This window comes from Rhinoderma darwinii, chromosome 3, assembly GCF_050947455.1.
Source record: "Rhinoderma darwinii isolate aRhiDar2 chromosome 3, aRhiDar2.hap1, whole genome shotgun sequence".
NCBI classification, from domain to species: Eukaryota; Metazoa; Chordata; class Amphibia; order Anura; family Rhinodermatidae; genus Rhinoderma; species Rhinoderma darwinii.
The window spans coordinates 16,558,409-16,577,235 of record NC_134689.1 but is presented as its reverse complement, the minus strand read 5'-3'; the positions used below and the strand labels follow the sequence as shown (position 1 = coordinate 16,577,235).

Here is an 18,827-nt window from a genome sequence, read left to right as displayed (position 1 = left end):
GTCATACCCGGGAAGGGCAGGGTACTTTTTCTATTCAGTCTATAAATATCTATTTGTCCAGAATTTAACGTTGAAATTAAAACATAAAAATTCCATGCTTGACTGTCCCATCCACTGAAATGAATGGAAACCTCAGGAGGATGTGGACGTCCCGTGTCCATTGTGTAGGTAAGTTGTCCCTTATGTACTAATCGAAGTAGGTACTTGAAACATACGAGTGTGATTTACAGGAGAGAAGAGTGGCAGCAGTAATTGTCTGTATATACTTACAGTGCAGGTGGGTGACCCGGTGACCAGAAAGAGTTCTCCATAGACTTAAAAATGTCTGCAACTTGTTGTACGGACATTGAAAAGAGTAGGTGTAGAGCCTAATCGGATGCTCTAACAAGTGCAACCTCCTTCTGGTGCTGGTTCATGCTACCCCACTCTACCCTTCCTGAGACAAGAGGGCCTTGTTCTTATTTTCATCTTGTCATCCCTTGAAAGAAAGAAGGCTGGTACGACCCTCAGGACTGTTTGTGAACCTTGTGGTGCTACAGGGACTTGGGCCCGTCTTAATAGGTCCCTAGAAAGGCTACTTTAAACGGTGGTATGAGATTAAAAAAACATCTGTCTTTCTTCCAGAAACAGCGCCAAATTTTGCCCAAAGGCTGTGTCTGGCATTGCAACTCAGCTACATTCAAGTGATTGTGGCTGAACAGAAATACCAGACACAGCCATACACAAAAGATGCATCCAGTGTGGCTTAGACAACCTGAAACTACAACTCTCATCATAAAGTTCAAGCCGGAGACATTGTAATGGAATGTTTATTCATATTCTAGATCATAATAGACATGTAGACCATGCCATGCCCGGGGTTCATAATGGCTACGGTCTCGGGTGCCGGATCCTTCTAGGTTGCCAGTTGTAGTTTCCCATATTCCTACGCCCCGAAGACTTTTCACATCCTTGAGATAAAGAAGTACAGATCACCACCAATGGCTGCAATGTCAATATTATACAATGGCCGCTTCCGGGTGAGCTCTAATATTCCACAGGGTCAACGTCTTCAACGCTTAGAAGTCAGGGTGAGTGTGGACGAGACTCTGAAGATCTGAGGAAGCATATTGCTCAGCTGGTAGAACATTTCTTCTGAGATGTTCTGTAAATAGATAAATTACTGATATCAACATTATTGAGGACACGTAGTATCATGGAGGTCAAGTCGTGATCTTAATATTGAAAACATTATTGCAGAAATAATCAATAATTAATCTTTTAATATACTGTGCTGTGGTTCAGAGTGACATTTCCCTCTGCTTTTTCAGATTGGCTGCTGTGCATATGCAGAAGCCCGCCACACATTTTCACTAGGAATTCTAAAGGGTTTGTCTCACCAAGGATGGATGACCATGTTATATATGGAGGAGCCATATCCGTTATAGGGAGAGCGCTCTTTATGGGTGTCTCTCCGCTCTCGGCCCGGAGCTGGGGACCCCTTTATGACGTCTATATGCCCTAATAAGGATATGGAATAGGGCTGCCATATGAGACAGCCCCTTTAAATACTCAAAGCTCATAAACATGTTTTACAATGTACAGTCCTGCGGATGGCGCTGTACATATAAATCATGATATAAAGAAAACAAAGGCACTGCTACATGTAATGGAAATATCATTCCAATGCTACTGCTAGATAGTGTATAGCAAGCTGCATTACCACTAGGTGGCAGTGTTCTAAATCGAAAAGACGCTGCAATCAACGTTGATCCATTCATTCATTTCCTGTTTTTTTTATATAGCACCAACATAAACCACAGCGCTGCTTAGATTGTAATCACTTACATCAGTCCCTGTCACTAATCGAGCTTACAATCTAATTTCCCTATCTCATAAAAACACATACATATACACACATATCTGGTGGCGATGGCGAGATGTGCCCCACACACTGACATCACCGCTGCGGTCAGCGATTGGCTACGGCCAAGTCAAATAAAGACTGGAGGGGCGCAGTTTTTTTTTTATAAAGGCGAATATGGGCCTATTTTTATTTTGAGCCATAGGCAGCGTATATTTCCACGGTCTGTGTGTAAGCGATGCGTCCTATGGCTAACGCTGGTCTACATGATGTCACCATTTAGCCATTATGCACGGAGCGCTGCCTGTGTAAGTCGCGAAAGATTTCAGCAAAAGCGCGTTCACACCGAATGATGAGGACGCGATTATATTACGTAACTGCTAAATGATGACGTCATAAGGACGCACGGGTAGAGCCCCCAAAACCGCTTAGTGGGTACTATGGGAAACCACAAACGATAAATCAGGACATCACGGCACATTGTTGAATCCCAAACTCAGCTCTGCTACATGCTAGTCAATTTCTTCTTCACATATCACTATATGAATTCATCTACAACTCTCGTCCTCCATTCCTGTTCCCGTCAGTAAATAAATCATTCTGTAAATTTTTTAGGTACTGTCATCACTTACATCTCAGGGGTTGGACTACTCGGTATATGAAAGAAGGGTTAAAGTCCCCCCCACCCTGGAGACATGAGTAAGAATACGTGTCGTTGTGTCACTCGCCTCCGAGTGACTCTTCCTGTTCATATAGATGATCCCACAAGACAAAGACAGCGGCACATTGTGAGTGGGAGCTTTTCCTTTTTATCTAGGTCAGTGTGTCGCCGGCTAATAACTTTATGACTGCCCTGGGAACAGACAGCACCAAGCCGAACGCCTGACGCTTACGTGGGGAAAACGGCTTTCAAGACGTCGAACAAATTATTATTGTACAAGAAGTACTTGATGATGAGCTGACAAATAAGACGTGACCCACTGAAGGGTTCGCTACCTCAGCCGGATGCGGCGGATTTATTAGACCCTGTATGGCGGTTTCTGGCTGTCTCGTAGAGAAAGGAGAATACAAAGTGTTGGTGTTAGCGAGACATCTCAGGATGTATGATATCGTAGACCCGATGCCTGGAGAAAACACTTCTCGTGTCCCCATGACAACACTTCCTGCAAGTGCTTTTGCCTTGATCAGCCTTTTCATAGGGACATTTTGTAGATCCAAATCCTCATTTACATCAATGCGCACATATATACATATAACTGCATCTAATCATTCAGTTGTTATGTGAACATTGATGTGGCAGGCAATTTGTATCCACATGGTGTCCATAATGAAACAGCAGTGCACAAACAAGAAGTGCTGTCATAGGGACAAAGGAGCTGCAGACACCTGGCCTGTATCTTCAAACACTGATACCTATTCCACTTTTATGTAACACTTCTGGTAGACTGTAGGTAAATTTGTAGGAGTTTTCCAGCTATTGACAATGATGACTTAGGATAGGACATCAAATGTGTGATCGGTGAGGGTCTGACCCCAGTCAGCAGAATGAAGGGCTGCAGCGCCGTGACCTTTTACTACAGTACCGACACAGCATTGTGTCCATGTGGCTGTATTTGGTATTGCAGCTTAGCCCAGTTCACTTGAATGAAGCTGAGCTGCAGTACCAGGCACAGCCACACACACATGGATGGCGCTGCTTCATTCTACTGATTTTTTGGGGCCTCCCCTATTACATATTGATCACATATCCTAATGTTAAAATCCTGGAAAAATATATATTTTAATAAAACTCACCTGAGGCACAAGAAATTGCACAGTTCTGGAAACGCCTCCATCCCAAGAAACCATTTCCATCATGAAACCTACAAAACAAAAAAAATCACACAAATTCTATGACGTATGGCTTCTAATATTGCGGGCCGTGTATAGGAGACAGGCGTAATTTGAAGCTCCTGGGCCCAGATGCAAAATCTGTAACAGTGCCCCCCCCCCCCTGCCATGTGCCATTATAATACCGGAGTCTCTATATATGGCAGAGGGGCTATTGTACGACTGCGCCCTCTGCACCTATAGCTACGCCCCGTTATCGCTACTGGTCCCCCTATTGACATTCATATTCCGCTTCTTCTACGGCTCAGAAGGCGGAAATAATGAATCAAACCCTCCACAGTTGTCAGTTCCCATACTCAGAAGTTGGCAGGACCTGCGGAGGGGAATGTAATGTTGATCATCCGCTTCGCAGTAGGGATCAGTCAGTGTGGGATCGGTCATTACTGGGTATTATATAGCTACGACTAGTGTACTCATGTTCCTCATAGCTGACCGATCCAGAACACAATGACTGACAACCAACATGGCCACCATTATGGCTCCCCTTGGGGTTATAATCCGGTTTTCCCAGATTCTTGAGCAGCAAATCTGACTAGAAAATTCCGTCCCGGCATAAAAAGCAAATAATAAAAATGAATAAAAAGAACTAAAAATAAATCTGAGTAAAAATTCGTAAAATGTAAACCCATATAGGCCACATGTTCGTGATTGGACATGGGTGATAACGCCTGCGGAAGCTATAATGGCGGCCATATTGGTTTTCAACCAGCTTTCCAAGAAAGGGTTATTTTTTATCACAAAGAACCCCGAATAAACAAACAGACCCTGTATCAAAAAGCGACGCTCACCTGTTGTCATTGGGGTACAATTATCGTCTGATTTGACCTAGCGGCCCCCAGTACACAAACAACAAACTAAACGTCCACAGGAAAGCTGGAGGAGCCGAGGATGCGGCCAGAATCTCACTGCTGACTGGGCGGCTTACGTGAGTTTAATTAAACAGATGATGAAGAAACCTTTCCAATTTTCTTCTGTTTGAGCCAGAACATGATTTTTCGACTCATAAAATATGCTAGGATTGTAAACGGGAACAATGGGACGGAGACGTGTTTACTATGAGGCGGCTCCATAAAAAATTCACACGTTGTGTTACCTTTGACACACTTAAACACCAGCTCGGCTCTCTTCAGGCACCACGGTATAGTCATTTCCTAAATAGACAGAAGAAATGCCGTCAGGAAGCGCTCATTATTATTATTAGGTGACGAGGCGGCGCGTGTGTACGTGTGATTGTGCGAGTGATTTACAGTATTAACGTAGAGACCCCGTCCCTTATACAGGGTGACACTCAGCACTGTGTTATGTATATCGCAGGTCAATAAAAATATATAGGATTGATTATTAATCTACGCAATGTCCGCCTTTAGATCCAACGGTCTGTACTGATTATTTTGTTTTATCCATCTTCAGATCTCTCTATTACATATCTCGTACATGGACATAGATAAAACGCTGGCTACCTAAAACTGCCGCTAAGGGGAGCTTACTGCATATTGTGTTATTATGGAGTTTAATGTATAAACTGTATGCAGTAAGCTCCCTCTAGTGGTGGCTGAAGGCGACCAGAATATTACGTTTTAAAATGGCCGGATACCTCTCCTGACATGTCTGTTTTAGCAAATACTTGTATTCCCCATGAAAAAACAATTCTGGAGCAGATTTTCTTAGAGCTCTGTGTTGTTCCGTTCCCCTGTTATTCCTCCTAGAAATGTATGAATAAATTGACAACTGGGTGTTACCATTCCCCTTGTCAAAGGGGCGTGTCCGTACACAGTCTCACTCTGTCAGCTCTGATTGGACAGTGTCAGTCTCTGTAGGGACACACCCCCAACTTGTCAATTTATTCATACATTTCTAGGAGGAATAACAGAGGAACGGCACAAGGTAGAGTTCTGAGAAGATTCTCCAGAATTTTTATTTCATGGGGAATATAGTTATTTACTAAAGCAGATCTATCAGGAGAGGGGACAGGTTGTCTTTTAATCTAGGTCTATACAGGGGATTTTGATCTCTGTATTATAAAAATGAAACCTCAACAGGGATAAAGATTATTTTAGGAAATTAAACAGAGCAGAATTTGAACCTATTAAGATGAAGTATTAAAAAAAAGGTGTTCAAGTGGACATTGTCATTTTGCAAATACATTACACTACTGATCTGGGATGAGTTACAGCTTTTATTATAGAATTCTGCAGGCTCCAGAGCTGAAATCTCCCAGCATCGCCTGCTTGTTCAGTGTCTTACAGAGATTGCTCTCATGATTAAAGGGGTATTCTCATTTCTGTGTGGAGAGGTGGCCGGGCTAGCTAAGCGGTTTCTGTAAGCCCGGCCACCTCTTTACATGGTCTCTGCTCGGGGGCAGCAACTAGTGGCCGCATCACTAATTAGGAATGGTTTCAGGGGATAGGTGAAAAATTGTAGATTGCGGGAATACTCCTTTGAACACCATCATCAGATCAGTAACGACCGAGAAAAAATTAGAATAAAGTTTTATATGTATATTCTGATCAACTAAAAAAATGTCAATACTTCTTTAATAATTCTTTCTATACTTGGTCCGACTTCAGAAACCACCGGCGGTCAGCTGTTATCACCCGGGGAAGCACCGGCTGGCCATATATTTCCCCTGAAGAGGCTGCTGCATGGGAAATATAGTATTACATGCAACCATTTCGAATGAATGACATCCATGTAATACAGGGATGGGCCAAGTCCACTCTCCGTTTTGGCTAATAGAGGGGGGTCCGGAACAAGGGACTTCCCTCTATGACATCCATATGCCCTTATAGGGCATATGGAAAAGGGTCACCTTGACAAGTCAACCCCTTTAATGATCACAGACATAACAATTTGTAATAGTCAATAATGGTTGGATCATTAAAGGGGTTGTCTCATTAGAGACAACTGCTGATCTCCCAGAGTCTCGCTACCGGAAAACAGCCGATTTTGACGGGAAAATGACGCCCAGCCAGGCATGTAATAAAAGGATGACTTGAGATTACAGAACAGGCACCGATTGCGTAAGGGTAGCTATCCATTCTGGTTCATAGAGGAGGGGTCCCAGGTGGGGACCGGTCGATGATGTCTATATACCATAATAAAGCTAGGGGTATAACAAGGACAGGGGTTATTTTTAGGACACGACCTCTTTAATAGTTTTTGCTGTTTATGGCCATTTTTATCACAATCAGGGCTGGCATTAGGTTGGTTGATACCCTGTGCAGAATCTTCTATGGATGCCCCCTCTTACATGGCATACCATATAGTGCCCAAATAATACTATCATACAGTGCCCAAATAACTTTGCGGATATAGCTGCAATCTGTGCAGCTGCCTTTTCATATATTTGGGCACCAACTGTGGTATTAAGGTGCAAACTCTGGGTGCCCAGGGCGTGGCACCCCCTTCAGTAGCGACAGGTGATGGGTCTTGCCGCAGGTCGCACACCTCTTAGGCTGGCCCTGACCCCAATCTTCTGGCTCCTATTTAGGTCGATGGTGCATATAATGATGTATGGATGATGAGAATAATACTAGTGTAACTCAGAAGCTCCATATCGGGAACATCTTAAAATCTCTGTCTTGACCACAAGTTGATATCTCTTTAAGAGCCATTTTAGGAGTAATAACTGCTTAGAGAAGCCCTGGAGGCCAAGAGAACCATAATTCAGGAGCGATATTCTTCAGAAGCCGGGCATCATCATAATTTATCTGCCTACACGGAGCACATTCTTACATTTCATGCTGTCGACAGTAGCGTAGGCGTCTGACAGTGGTTTCAGCCCTGTGTTTTGGATAATGATCACAACCCATCTCCTAAAACTAAAAAGAACAGTCCTTTGTATTTTTTTTCTCATTCATGCTGCACCAGAGTTGTATCCATGTCATCTGTCAAGGTGAGGAAGTTCACAAGGAAGTTTAACTACAACTGTTTAAAAGCTATGTAAACTTTTGGTGAAATTTTTAATATATATACATACATACACATATATATAGTGAGTATAAGCACTTTTGTAATATGCTTTTTATAAAAATGTTCTACTATTTCAGCGCTGCAGCTTGTATGTATCCACTTTACGTAGAAGCTGCAGAACACCGCTGGAATCCGAATTAATCAGTGAGAGCTGAACTGACGGCTCCTGTGTTCCTCTACCACACAATCTAACCCGAATACCGATCAAATCTAGATCAACTGAAATTTGATCAGTATAAGTTGCTGTTTTTTGTATTTTAGAAAAAAAACACAAAAAAAAGGTCAAACAACGCTGTCAAACAACGCTGTCAAGTCAAAAGGAATTTTGAGGCAGATTTTTTTCTGCCTTACAAAAACGATGTGTGAACATACCCTACGAGTGTAGTGCTTGTTTTTAGCCGTTTTCTGTCTTTCTCTGGAAAAATTTTTGGTAGGGGTGCCCTGAGGAATTTTTTTTTTCCCCAGGGGTGCCTCGAGTCTGAAAAGGTTGGGAAACTCGGCTTAAACATTTGAGTTAAACTCTTACACGTAACCCTATGTTGACCCCGGCAACCTCAAATTGGGTTTCCTGAACATCGCTAGGTTCAATTTAAGATTTTGAACCATTTGGGTGTCCCACATTAGGGCCGGGAGCTGGAGGTTAGTTCCAAACCCTACCATTAAATGGAGATAAACCATTGGGACATCCTTGTCCAGGTCATGGAGTTTTGTCTCTGCCTGTGTACAGGCGACGTGCATCTTCACCTCCTCCACATCCTTCCTTACGAAACACTTTGGTTTCACATTTGGCATCTTCTGACTCTCGTTTCTATTCCTTCTTTGGCTTTGCAGGGAAAAGTCATTTAAATTGCGGTGCCGGTGGTCAAGTGAGGGGGGCAATAAATTAAACAGCTCGATTCCATATGTTGCTAGAAACATTGGCGCTTGCTTTATGACACCCTGTAATAGAAGGTTTCTCTGCTTGCGTGGTGCAAATATCAAGTTGGGCCACAATAGGACACTTGCAGCAGTCAACAATTAAGGAACCAATTATCACCTTATTACAAGTTAATTAAAAAGGAAGAATTTACCAAAAATAAGTCAGATTTCATTAAATTATGTGCAAATGTTTTCTATGGCCCTTAAGCAATTACCCTACAGACGTCGCCTACAAATAATGTAATGTCAATGCAATATACAGGGTGGGCCATTGATATGGATACACCTAAATAAAATGGGAATGGTTGGTGATATTAACTTCCTGTTTGTGGCACATTAGTATATGGGAGGGGGGAAACTTTTCAAGCTGGGTGTTGATCATGGCGGCCATTTTGAAGTCGGCCATTTTGTATCTAACTTTAGTTTTTTCAATGGGAAGAGGGTCATGTGACACATCAAACTTATCGAGAATTTCACAAGAAAAACAATGGTGTGCTTGGTTTTAACGTTACTTTATTCTTTCATGAGTTATTTACAAGTTTCTGACCACTTATAAAATGTGTTCAAAGTGCTGCCCATTGTGTTGGATTGTCAATGCAACCCTCTTCTCCCACTCTTCACACACTGATAGCAACACCGCAGAAGAAATGCTAGCACAGGCTTCCAGTATCCGTAGTTTCAGTTGCTGCACATCTCGTATCTTCACAGCATAGACAATTGCCTTCAGATGACCCCAAAGATAAAAGTCTAAGGGGGTCAGATCGGGAGACCTAGGGGGCCATTCAACTGGCCCACGACGACAAATACACTTTCCAGGAAACTGTTCATCTACGAATGCTCGGACCTGACACCCATAATGTAGTGGTGCACCATCTTGCTGGAAAAACTCAGGGAACGTGCCAGCTTCAGTGCATAAAGAGGGAAACACATCATCATGTAGCAATTTCAGATATCCTGTGGCCTTGAGGTGACTTTTATCTTTGGGGTCATCTGAAGGCAATTGTCTATGCTGTGAAGATACGAGATGTGCAGCAACTGAAACTACGGATGCTGGAAGCCTGTGCTAGCATTTCTTCTGCGGTGTTGCTATCAGTGTGTGAAGAGTGGGAGAAGAGGGTTGCATTGACAATCCAACACAATGGGCAGCACTTTGAACACATTTTATAAGTGGTCAGAAACTTGTAAATAACTCATGAAATAATAAAGTAACGTTAAAACCAAGCACACCATTGTTTTTCTTGTGAAATTCTCGATAAGTTTGATGTGTCACATGACCCTCTTCCCATTGAAAAAACTAAAGTTGGATACAAAATGGCCGACTTCAAAATGGCCGCCATGGTCAACACCCAGCTTGAAACGTTTCCCCCCTCCCATATACTAATGTGCCACAAACAGGAAGTTAATATCACCAACCATTCCCATTTTATTTAGGTGTATCCATATAAATGGCCCACCCTGTAGAGAAAATGTATAATGTCAGACTCTATGGGAAACCTACCATTGATGTTCTGTTTATTCTCTTCAGTTAGAGGGGTTGTTCCATGATTACAACCTCTGTCCATATGCCCCATTAGGGCAAATGGATATCATCGAAGGAGGGTCTGATGCTCAGGGCCCCCCTCTATAAGCCTGTGTGGAGAGCAGCACTTATTTGAATGGCCGCATGTAATACCACATTTCTCCTGTAGCGGCCACTGCAGGGAAAGTGAGCAGCCAAAAACAAATCATCTGTTTTCCAGGGTGTTGAGTCGCTGCGGCTCTAAGATTAATAGGATTGTCTGTAATGAGACAACTCCTTTAAATAAATTTCTGACAGCAAGAAAACATATCTACGGTGACCTACATTATCCTAAGGATAGGCCATTAATATTTAAGTCTTGGAAGACCCCTTTAAGCAGGCTGCATACATGAGATTTTTAAGTTCTACCGACAATCTGGAGACAATTTGACGAAACAGAGATTGGTTGGGCAGGAATTTAACCTGTCAAATCCTTCGGTTTCCATTGATAAGCGGCGCCAGGGTGCTTCACAGCAGCTTCTCTCTCCATAGACAGAACATGACTGTTGGGCATGTTAATGAGGGGGTCGAAGAAGAGCGCTATTGGCGAAATAATCACTTGTCTATGCCTAGCTTTAAATCTCAAAGCATAGATGAGCACTAGATGTGTGGACTCTCAGGACTATATATAGAAATGAGGGGGCTCCATAGCAATACTGAGGCCCCCTTGTGGTGTATGTTCACACCCTGACATTCAGACTGTGCTTATTTATCCCCCTCGGAGGAGAGAAGGGCAGGGTGATAATGGGGCGGTGGAGAGGCACAGTGCCCAATACTGAGCTGAGCCCCGATTTCACTGAGCCCCATTGCCACTGCCTTGGCTGCCTATATGATACATACGTCTTTGCCCAATCTCTTTCTGCTACAGGTCACCTCTGGTCTATTATAAGTATACGCTCTCTTACCTCTGACATTTCATGGACAAGCAGTAGAGGGATATTGATAGTAGTGATATCGTGGGTACAGCACACCTTCAGGATGTTTCTTAAGCCCATAATTGCGGGATCGCGGGCAGTTATATTACCGCTTCTTACATTATCGTCTACGCAGAGGTGAGAAACCACATGAGTTTCAGAAAGGTTCGAGTGCCTCGTCACATAAAATTCCCCTGGAAGACAATGCAGTTTTAAAATGTTAAGGACAACCACTAAGATATCTAAAGAAAGCTGCCGTCCCGTCATCAGATGATTCAATTACCACGGGAGAGACATATACTCAGCAGGCTTCTCCTTATATATTATCTTTTGCTGCTGTGGTTTGAAAAAATAAAAATAAAAAAAATATTGCTTCAACCAAGATTATACCAAATCAAATGAGAGGGCACTGAACTGCTTACCCACACAGTCACTGCGTTTGCCTGCAGCTTCCACTAGGGGGAGCTCACTACATACAGATTTTTACAGTGTATAAATCGTTACTTAGTGAGCTCCACCTAGTGGTGGCTGCAGGCAGTCAGAATTTTACTATTTAAAAGGGTTTTTAATGCCATAGAAAGTAATGAGATATTGCTAGGATTGATATGGGTACGACTGCCCGGACCCACACCCTTGCAGTAACAATCCCTGTCACTGCAGCACAGCTCTATTAAGGGGTTATTCCCATAAGAGATATCTATGGCGTATCCATAGGATATGGCAAAAATGTCTGATAGATGCAGGTCCCAGCCGCTGGCCGCAGATTTCAAGGCGGGTAGTAGTGGAGAGAGGCTCACGCATGCATGCGGCTCTCGCCATTTTGGTCAGTGAAAGCTACGGAAACAAGATCCTAGAACTGGGATGCGCAGCTATCAGACATAAATGTCTAAGATGGGAATAACCCTTTAACTTGAATGGCGTTGGAGTGCCGTTGTGCAGGTGAAATGATGATCAGCAGCGTCCCAGGGGTCAGACCCCCACTGATCATAATGTTATGAAATATTCGAATTAAATTATATGATATCATGGTGGTCATTACTTAAAAGAAAGAAGTTTTTTTAGCAGCTGCAGGGTGTGTTATACAGTACTGTATCCCTGCTACTGCAGAACATCATAATACTCACCTCAGCTGCTGCAGAACATCACAATACACACCTGAGCTGCTGCAGAACATCATAATACTCACCTCAGCTGCTGCAGAACATCACAATACACACCTGAGCTGCTGCAGAACATCATAATACTCACCTTAGCTGCTGCAGATCATAATACACACCTCAGCTGCTGTAGAACATCACAATACACACCTCAGCTGCTGCAGAACATCACAATACACACCTCAGCTGCTGCAGAACATCACAATACACACCTCAGCTGCTGCAGAACATCACAATACACACCTCAGCTGCTGCAGAACATCACAATACACACCTCAGCTGCTGCAGAACATCACAATACACACCTCAGCTGCTGCAGAACATCACAATACACACCTCAGCTGCTGCAGAACATCACAATACACACCTCAGCTGCTGCAGAACATCACAACACACCTCAGCTGCTGCAGAACATCACAATACACACCTCAGCTGCTGCAGAACATCACAATACACACCTCAGCTGCTGCAGAACATCACAATACACAACTCAGCTGCTGCAGAACATCATTATACACACCTCAGCTGCTGCAGAACACCATTATACACACCTCAGCTGCTGTAGAACATCACAATACACACCTCAGCTGCTGCAGAACATCATTACATACACCTCAGCTACTGTAGAACATCACAATACACACCTCATCTGCTGTAGAACAGCACAATACACACCTCAGCTGCTGCAGAACAGCACAATACACACCTCAGCTGCTGCAGAACATCATAATACACACCTCAGCTGCTGTAAAACATCACAATACACACCTCAGCTGCTGCAGAACATCATTATACACACCTCAGCTGCTGTAGATCACAATACACACCTCAGCTGCTGCAGAACATCATAATACTCACCTCAGCTGCTGCAGAACATCACAATACACACCTGAGCTGCTGCAGAACATCACAATACACACCTCAGCTGCTGTAGAACATCACAATACCCACCTCAGCTGCTGCAGAACATCACAATACACACCTCAGCTGCTGCAGAACATCACAATACACACCTCAGCTGCTGCAGAACATCACAATACACACCTCAGCTGCTGCAGAACATCACAATACACACCTCAGCTGCTGCAGAACATCACAATACACACCTCAGCTGCTGCAGAACATCATAATACACAACTCAGCTGCTGCAGAACATCATAATACACAACTCAGCTGCTGCAGAACATCATTATACACAACTCAGCTGCTGCAGATCATTATACACACCTCAGCTGCTGTAGATCACAATAAACACCTCAGCTGCTGCAGAACATCATTATACACACCTCAGCTGCTGCAGAACACCATTATACACACCTCAGCTGCTGTAGAACATCACAATACACACCTCAGCTGCTTCAGAACATCATTACATACACCTCAGCTACTGTAGAACATCACAATACACACCTCAGTTGCTGCAGAACATCATTACACACACCTCAGCTACTGTAGAACATCACAATACACACCTCAGCTGCTGCAGAACATCATAATACACACCTCAGTTGCTGTAAAACATCACAATACACACCTCAGCTTCTGCAGGCCTCTTTGAAAAGCACAAGGGATCATATCAGTCAATCAATGATGTATAGTAAGCACCCTTTGTCCTTCAGAAAGAGGTTCTGAAGCAGCTGAGATGTGTATTAAAAAGAATAATGCCCCTACTATAAATGATAATAATATTAGGAGTCCCCTCGGAGTTCCACGACCTGTATAATGTACTCAGCCTGCGGCCTCACGCTTTTATATGGTCACGGGAATCTTCGGAGACTTCCAATAATGTCATAATATAAAAATCTGCTGCTAGAACTTTGTTTTTTAATCAGAAAAATTTCTTAATTGGTTCTCGGATCAATCGTCGGCTTCTGGTCTTGTGAAATTTCATATTATATCACAATTCTGTGCTGTAAACTAGTGCTGGATTATCAAATGTGCTGGATTATCAAATGTGCTGGATTGTCAGATGTGCTGGATTATCAAATGTGCTGGATTATCAAATGTGCTGGATTGTCAGATGTGCTGGATTATCAGATGTGCTGGATTGTCAGATGTGCTGGATTATCAGATGCTGGATAAAATATTTTTACTGTATATATTTATTCTTTTTTTATTGCTTATAGTGAAAAGATTTCTCATTTTGTCACAATTACAATATGACCTAGTTCAGATTTCCCTGAAGAACTATCATAGTAAAAATCTCACCATGATCAATCAATATATAATTTTTTTCATAGGGTTGGGCAAACATGCAAGGTTTCCCTTTACCTATATAGAGGGTGTACTCACCTGGTAATAAATTAGACTGGTTGCGCTCGGCATTTTTCACCTTGTCACCGCGTCCTTCACTCCCATTAGTCGTCACTGATTTAAAAAAATTAAAAAAAATGATAAAAATGAGTAAAACAAAAGAAGAAGAAATATTTTATAGTTACAAACTAAAATCAAACCTTTCACTAGGAATTAAAATGATAAGAAAGACATTAGTGAAGTATGACACAGGCGTTATGTATGAACCTGAGGCTCTGTTCACACCACAATTAGCGAATCTGGGGGTATCCCTATACACTGACACCATCCAATCAGTGCTGACATTATCACACTGGGTAGGGTCACACCCTATTGACAAGGGAAATGGTACTCCCCAGTTGCCAATTTACGCATTCATTTCCAGGAGGAATAACAGAGGAACGGCACAAAAATTATTTTTTTTTACTTTATGTCCGGAGAGGAGACTGCTCCTCTTTAAGATAAATGGCATCATTTGCTCCATGCCTGTCAGCGTTGCCTAAGACACGTTGTCCATTTTAAATGCGAGTAACGCTAATTTCCAACCCATGACCTTGGTCACCATTCAATGCCTGTCATCAGCTTACAGAAATTCCTCTGAATTGACAAGCGAGTGTAATGTGTAGGACAGAAACGCAACTCACGAAAAATAACTTTATTCCCATAGGAGGCCATATAATGTCCCGGCGGCGCGGGTGAGGAGTTGTTCCGCTCCCATCTGTCCTCAGATCAGAGAAGAACGCGGCACACAATCACGAATATACACGAAAACGTATCATCGGATGTGCAAAAAGGTCCCCGGACGCTCCAGAAGAGGATCAGACTGATAAAGTTACTTGCTGGGAAGGTTTTTGGCACCCGCCACATACTCTCTATAACCCTTAATGGTGCATGAAGCGCTCGTAGGGTCCATTTGGAATAATTGTATTTTTGAGTAGTGGCGTTAGGTTACGTATGCATGCTCTGCTTGTCCCGGAGGTATGGGGCGGGTGAGGAGGTTGCAGCAGGACATAAGCTAAAGGAGGCCAAGCATAAAACATCAACCATCTCTGCTATGTGCCGGGTGAATCCTGCCCATCAGCCACGCATGCACATGGATTACTAACAAGATTTCAAGGCAAACCATTAAAGTGAACCAGTTTCGTGCACATCTACCCCTGGTGTGGGCAGAACCGGTATTTGCTTTGTCATGCTGCAGAAATATGTGACCTCTTAGAGGCATGAGGTATCAGGTGTCTCATGCTAAGAGGATAAGGCCTATTCCTAATGGTCTGGTGTTCAGCCCACAAACTTGAATTTTATTATTTATACATTTAAAAGGGAATGGCCACCCTTGAAAACCATTTATTTTTTAAAATCTAAATGGAGCCAAAATTCTGTGACCAATAATTTCTTAATATATCTTTACTTCCATCCACACTCCCCGCACCGCTCTCCTCCTCTCCATCCACACTCCCCGCACCGCTCTCCTTCTCTCCATCCACACTCCCCGCACCGCTCTCCTCCTCCATCCACACTCCCCGCACCGCTCTCCTCCTTCCTCTCCATCCACACTCCCCGCACCGTTCTCCTCCTCCATCCACACTCCCCGCACCGCTCTCCTCCTTCCTCTCCATCCGCACTCCCCGCACCGCTCCTCCTCTTCATCCACACTCCCCGCACCTCTCTCCTCCTCTCCATCCACACTCCCTGCACCGCCCTCCTCCTCCATCCCCGCACCGCTCTCCATCCACACTCCCCGCACTGCTCTCCTCCCTCCTCTCCATCCACACTCCCCGCACCGCTCTCCTCCTCTCCATCCACACTCCCCGCGCCGCTCTCCTCCTCTCCATCCACACTCCCCGCACCACTCCTCCTCCTCTCCATCCACACTCCCCGCACCGCTCCTCCTGCTCTCCATCCACACTCCCCGCACCGCTCTCCTCCTCTCCATCCACACTCCCCGCACCGCCCTCCTCCTCCATCCCCGCACCGCTCTCCATCCACACTCCCCGCACCGCTCTCCATCCACACTCCCCGCACCGCTCTCCATCCACACTCCCCGCACCGCTCTCCTCCTCCATCCACACTCCCCGCACCGCTCTCCTCCTCCATCCACACTCCCCGCACAGCTCTCCTCCTCCATCCACACTCCCCGCACCGCTCCTCCTCCTCTCCATCCACACTCCCCGCACCGCTCTCCTCCTCTCCATCCACACTCCCCGCACCGCTCTTCTCCTCCTCCATCCACACTCCCCGCACCGCTCTCCTCCTCTCCATCCACACTCCCCGCACCGCTCTCCTCCTCTCCATCCACACTCCCCGCACCGCTCTCCTCCTCTCCATCCACACTCCCCGCACCGCTCTCCTCCTCCATCCACACTCCCCGCACCACTCTCCTCCTCCATCCACACTCCCCGCACCGCTCCTCCTCCTCTCCATCCACACTCCCCGCACCGCTCTACTCCTCTCCATCCACACTCCCCGCACCGCTCTCCTCATCTCCATCCACATTCCCCGCACCGCTCTCCTCCTCTCCATCCACACTCCCCGCACCGCTCCTCCTCCTCTCCATCCACACTCCCCGCACCGCTCTCCTCCTCTCCATCCACACTCCCCGCACCGCCCCCCTCCTCCATCCCCGCACCGCTCTCCATCCACACTCCCCGCACCGCTCTCCATCCACACTCCCCGCCCCGCTCTCCATCCACACTCCCCGCACCGCTCTCCATCCACACTCCCCGCACCGCTCTCCTCCTCCATCCACACTCCCCGCACCGCTCTCCATCCACACTCCCCGCACCGCTCTCCATCCACACTCCCCGTACCGCTCTCCATCCACACTCCCCGCACCGCTCTCCTCCTCCATCCACACTCCCCGCACCGCTCTCCTCCTCCATCCACACTCCCCGCACCGCTCTCCTCCTCTCCATCCACACTCCCCGCACCGCTCTCCTCCTCTCCATCCACACTCCCCGCACCCCTCCTCTCCATCCACACTCCCCGCACCCCTCCTCTCCATCCACACTCCCCGCACCGCTCCCCTCCTCTCCGTCCACACTCCCCGCACCGCTCTCCTCCTCCATCCACACTCCCTGGACCGCTCTCCTCCTCTCCCTCCATACTCCCCGAACCGCTCTCCTCCTCTCCATCCACACTCCCCGCACCGTGCGCCTCCTCTCCATCCACACTCCCCGCACCGCGCTCCTCCTGTCCATCCACACTCCCCGCACCGCTCTCCTCCTCTCCATCCACACTCCCCGCACCGCGCTCCTCCTCTCCATCCACACTCCCCGCACCTCCTCTCCATCCACACTCCCCGCACCACTCTCCTCCTCTCCATCCACACTCCCCGCACCACTCTCCTCCTCTCCATCGAAACTCCCCGCACCACTCTCCTCCTCTCCATCCACACTCCCCGCATCTCTCTCCTCCTCTCCATCCACACTCCCCGCACCGCTCTCCTCTCCATCCACACTCCCCGCACCGCGCTCCTCCTCTGCATCCACACTCCCCGCACCACTCTCCTCCTCTCCATCCACACTCCCCGCACCTTTCTCCTCCTCTCCATCCACACTCCCCGCACCGCTCCTCCTCCTCCTCTCCATCCACACTCCCCGCAACGCTCCCCTCCTCTCCATCCACACTCCCCGCACCGCCCTCCTCCTCCATCCCCGCACCGCTCTCCATCCACACTCCCCGCACCGCTCTCCATCCACACTCCCCGCACCGCTCTCCTCCTCCATCCACACTCCCCGCACCGCTCTCCTCCTCCATCCACACTCCCCGCACCGCTCTCCTCCTCTCCATCCACACTCCCCGCACCCCTCCTCTCCATCCACACTCCCCGCACCCCTCCTCTCCATCCACACTCCCCGCACCGCTCCCCTCCTCTCCATCCACACTCCCCGCACCGCTCTCCTCCTCCATCCACACTCCCTGGACCGCTCTCCTCCTCTCCATCCACTCCCCGCACCGCGCTCCTCCTCTCCCTCCATACTCCCCGCAACGCTCTCCATCCACACTCCCCGAACCGCTCTCCTCCTCTCCATCCACACTCCCCGCACCGCGCTCCTCCTCTCCATCCACACTCCCCGCACCGCGCTCCTCCTCTCCATCCACACTCCCCGCACCGCTCTCCTCCTCTCCATCCACACTCCCCGCACCGCGCTCCTCCTCTCCATCCACACTCCCCGCACCTCCTCTCCATCCACACTCCCCGCACCACTCTCCTCCTCTCCATCCACACTCCCCGCACCACTCTCCTCCTCTCCATCCAAACTCCCCGCACCACTCTCCTCCTC

At 46.6% G+C, this 18,827-nt stretch overlaps 1 protein-coding gene across 2 annotated transcripts in view; it reads right to left on the bottom strand.

The window, feature by feature from the left end:
- Positions 1–791: 791 nt before the first annotated feature.
- The window catches only part of FERRY3 (FERRY endosomal RAB5 effector complex subunit 3), a 42,764-nt gene continuing 24,728 nt past the window's right edge, over positions 792–18,827 (bottom strand). For both annotated transcript variants that reach the window (XM_075856038.1, XM_075856037.1), the window contains exons 10-14: positions 14,545–14,619; positions 11,087–11,289; positions 4,827–4,884; positions 3,638–3,705; positions 792–1,144 (exon numbers count right to left, since the gene is read on the bottom strand). In XM_075856038.1, the coding sequence (XP_075712153.1) occupies positions 1,052–1,144; positions 3,638–3,705; positions 4,827–4,884; positions 11,087–11,289; positions 14,545–14,619 (497 nt within the window). In that variant the 3' untranslated portion in view covers positions 792–1,051. The remainder of the gene's footprint in view (positions 1,145–3,637; positions 3,706–4,826; positions 4,885–11,086; positions 11,290–14,544; positions 14,620–18,827) is intronic.